Source organism: Drosophila elegans, unplaced genomic scaffold (assembly GCF_018152505.1).
Source record: "Drosophila elegans isolate 14027-0461.03 unplaced genomic scaffold, ASM1815250v1 contig_814, whole genome shotgun sequence".
Lineage (NCBI taxonomy): Eukaryota > Metazoa > Arthropoda > Insecta > Diptera > Drosophilidae > Drosophila > Drosophila elegans.
Window position 1 is genome coordinate 18,343,050 of NW_024546167.1, and position 3,999 is coordinate 18,347,048.

The 3,999-nt window shown below is 33.0% G+C and overlaps 1 protein-coding gene across 2 annotated transcripts in view; it reads left to right on the top strand.

Annotated features, from left to right (window-relative positions):
- LOC108147949 overlaps positions 1 to 2,303 on the top strand; it is a 28,125-nt gene extending 25,822 nt beyond the window's left edge. For both annotated transcript variants that reach the window (XM_017274734.2, XM_017274737.2), the window contains one exon: positions 1,926 to 2,303. In XM_017274734.2, coding sequence (XP_017130223.1) covers positions 1,926 to 2,102 — 177 coding nt within the window. In that variant the 3' untranslated portion in view covers positions 2,103 to 2,303. The remainder of the gene's footprint in view (positions 1 to 1,925) is intronic.
- The last annotated feature ends 1,696 nt before the right edge of the window (positions 2,304 to 3,999 follow it).

Consider the following 3,999-nt stretch of genomic DNA (forward strand, 5'->3'; position numbering starts at 1 on the left):
AATATACCAAAAAAAAAGTTTTAACTGAAACATAAACGTTTCTTGTGAAATTTGTATTATTATTTAATCGAAAAGAAACTAAACATGTAAGAAAGAAAAAGAAAATCGGTTCAGCAAATTTAATATGTAAATGTTATAAAGAAATGTGAAATATAACAAGAGGGGAAATTTTCAAAACACATGGCAAAAAACCAATTTATAAATATAACCAATATTCATATTAATAAAATTAAGTTTAAGCTCATTGTTGTTAAATACCAAAAACTAGAACAGTCAGTTATCTTTTCATATTTTTGTGAGTGCATCCTTTTATTTTCCCTCCATTTTCCTTTGAGTTTCCTCCTGTTCCTCACCGCACACATGGCACTTAAGATGTGCATTTCTATACAGAGGTGTACTTATTTGTGTGCGTGAGTTTGTTGGAAAACTTTTGTGCATTCAACTGCAAGGCCGGTGCATTTTCCACCCACCACATTCAGCATCCCCCCAACACTTTTTTAATAAAAAGCCAAACAACGAGCAAACTACGTTCGATGCATGGCGAATTATCCAAAAAGTTTGATGACGCGGAAATGCCTTTCGACAATAAACCAACAAACAAACGAAAATAAAAATAAAGTAAAGGAAATACACCAGTCAACTCCAATGCAACTACTGCGTTTATTTGTTTATTCGTGCATATGTGAGGCGAACTGAGGCGGAATGCTTATGGAATCGAGAATTGAGTAGGGGAAAAACGAAATCGTCATTTGAAATTCGAATGGGGGAGCTGAGGACCATAAAAGTAGCATACCCCACTCAAAAACACCATGGGGAATAATTAAGAAAAAGTTTAAAGGGGTCAAGTCAAGATGAAAATAAGAAGACTTTATAAACATGATATCATAAAATAAAAGGAAACAAACGATAAATACGATTTTAGCAAACATTATTCTAGAGTATTGTAGAACTACAAAAAATTAAAAAGCATTAACAGTTGCTTTAAAAAACTGTTGCTTAAGAGAAATACATTTCAAATGGAAAACAATTTAATAGATCAAAATTTGTGTATTAAAGTTGTATATAAAGAAATCCAGGAGAAAACCTAAGCAAATGTCTTTCAATCAAATTGACTAAATACTAAAACGAAACTTATCTCGTATCTAATCTTTAATTAACAAGCTTTTCACTGTATTTCCGAGCTAGACTGCAAACAAACTCGTTATGGGAAATCCATACAAGCCGAATTCTATTTAATCCATCGAACCAAGCCAACAACTCCATTAAATATAATTTATCGGCCACTTAAATTTCATGTTCAAACTCAAATTAGCATGCATGTTGATTATACTTGCCCGCATGTGCATGAAAATTCATCGAGGGCGCAAAGGGAAAAACTAAAAGCAAGTTGAGTGAGTAAATTGTAAATAGCACTTTACACTGCACAACACGATGGCGGTTTTATCCGCTGCTATTTTGTTCTCAGTTTTTATTATGTTCAAAATTGGTTGGTTAATTTTTATGCTCGTTATGGAACTGGTTTTTGCATGCATTTCACCTTTTTAATTGCTAATTGCATGTGTGCGTATAACAAAAACGAGTGTATGGAAGTGTGTGGTTGTGTATTCACTTGAACTGCAGCAAATGTAGAACAACTTCAATAATATGCATTTTCGGAAGCTTAATAAATGCTTTTTCAATATTGGAATATGAGGAAAAACTACTTTAAAAAAGGAGAAAAAGCAATAAGGCATTCATTAAAAATTTAAATAAAATTATATTGTTTGAGCTTCAATTGGTTAAAGCTGTACTGCCTTTGGCATGATAAAATTGTTGTATTTACCCCATTTATCTAGCATATGGCATGACAAAATCATATTTGCTATTAATAAATAAAACCACTATCCGGCTTATTTTAAATTTATTTGTATTTTTACATTTAACAGGATCAGGAGGGTCGCAAGGTCATTCCCGAGGAGACGGAGTTGCACGCCTCGAAGACCACCGTGAATTTGGGGGACGAGAAGGTGGAATCGCCACTACAGCAACAACAACAAGCAAATGGAAATGGGAAAAGTCTACCGCAGCAGCAGCAGGATGATGAAAAATCCGACGCCACTTGATGGACTGCCAACCCAATTCTCTGACCTGCCACACGTGGCGTATGAGTGATATTAATAAGCCAAAAGCGAAGGGAAGAATGAGGAAGAGAAAAATAAAATTCATAAACGAAAACTATTGTTTAGTTGTACATGTGTGTTATGTTATATAAATGTATATGTCTATGTATAAATTATGCAAAACCTGAAAAACTGAATAAACAAAAATTGTTGCAAACTCAAATAAATAACCACACTCTGGTAATTGTTTTCCCATTCACAATTGAAATCAAGCCTTTTCACGTTTGGCTGGAATTTTCCACTTTATTTTGCTGATTGGCTTAAAAATTAAATTGTAATTGCCCAAAACGCCAAGTGTTTTGCCATAGGTTAAGTTGCTATTATTATTATTATTATTTCATTTTCATTACAGTACTTTCATTTGCTTTGCTCTCTTTTTGTGTCTGTGTTTTTCTTTTCCTTAGGCTAAGGCTTCTCGTTAATTTAATATTATTTGTTTTCCACTTGTCCTTTTTTTGCGGTTTGGTTTGCCTCACTTTGTCATTATTAATTACTTAATATAGCGTTTTAATTACAATCTCATTTTTCTTTGCATACCAAATTGCACGAAAGTCTATTGATGCAAAAAATGGATGCATCAAGTCTCAATTTAATTCACTTATTTGCCTTACGGTATTTTTTCTGTGTGGTTTTTTCATTCGATTTATATCGCAGCAGAGCCCAACTTTGTGCCGACCTCTTGTGCAATTTGATCAGTATTAATGTTTACATATCAACAGCAATATGCTAAATGTGGCCAGCACCCGGACACACGCACCACACATTCATTTATGGAAACGATTTAAAAATAAATATTATTTATGCACAAAAAACATATTAACTTTTGTGGCTACAATTTTAATTTATGCTAATTATTTTTCAATAACAACTTTCGACTGCGGTCGAACATTTGGGGGGCCAGGGGCAGCAATAATCTCTGATATCTGCCCTGACCATATTCAATTTAAATCACCCAACCGTTTCCAGCTCAATTTATTGGTATGGCAAAATTAATTAAAACTAAACTAAACAGAATTTCGTGAAATTAGTTGATATAATTTCAATATTTGCGACACGTTGAAGAGAAAATTGATTTCATGGTGACCGAAAACGCAAAACAATAGAATAGAATTCTGTTTTGCGCTTTATTATTATTTAGCTAATTGCAAACATTTGCAAATGAAAATGGTGTACAAAAATCACGCTTTATTAAATGGCATCAAATTTTAATTTCTTTTTCTCATTAGAGTGACATATTTTCGGACTGGCAATCATAATTAGTCCGACTCTCTTTGATGTTTGGTCAAAAGTTTTCCTATATTTCCCCAAGGATAACTTAAACTAATTAAAATTAAAGAGAACCTCTTTTTCCTTTTGGCCAGCCAAATCATTTAATCTCATTGAAATGTCCATATGCAAATGCGCACCTATAAAGTTAACTTTGAGAGCGGACATTTGCATAACAAGTTTATGAAGGTTTTATGGCCACAATTAGCATAGAAAATCTACCATATCTGAAGCACACTCCTTCAGGCCAAAAACATAAAACGATTCCACATGAGAAAACTTACATACATTTTCAAATGTGCAAAACTCATACAATAAACATAATCTGAAGTAAGTTTAATGCAAGCATATAAAACATTTACATAATTCTAGATGATCTCCCTTCATTCGGTGTGTTTCGTAATCAAACATTATCCTTTCTGTGTGTGGTTGTGCTTGTGTTTGTGTGTGCTTAGCCTAAATAAACCTTGATAAACAAGTATGCTAAGCCTATTTATGCCAGAGATACATGTATTAATCATACATACATATATGGGTTCTTGGCATTAGCCGGAATCATAATCAATAAAGTTAA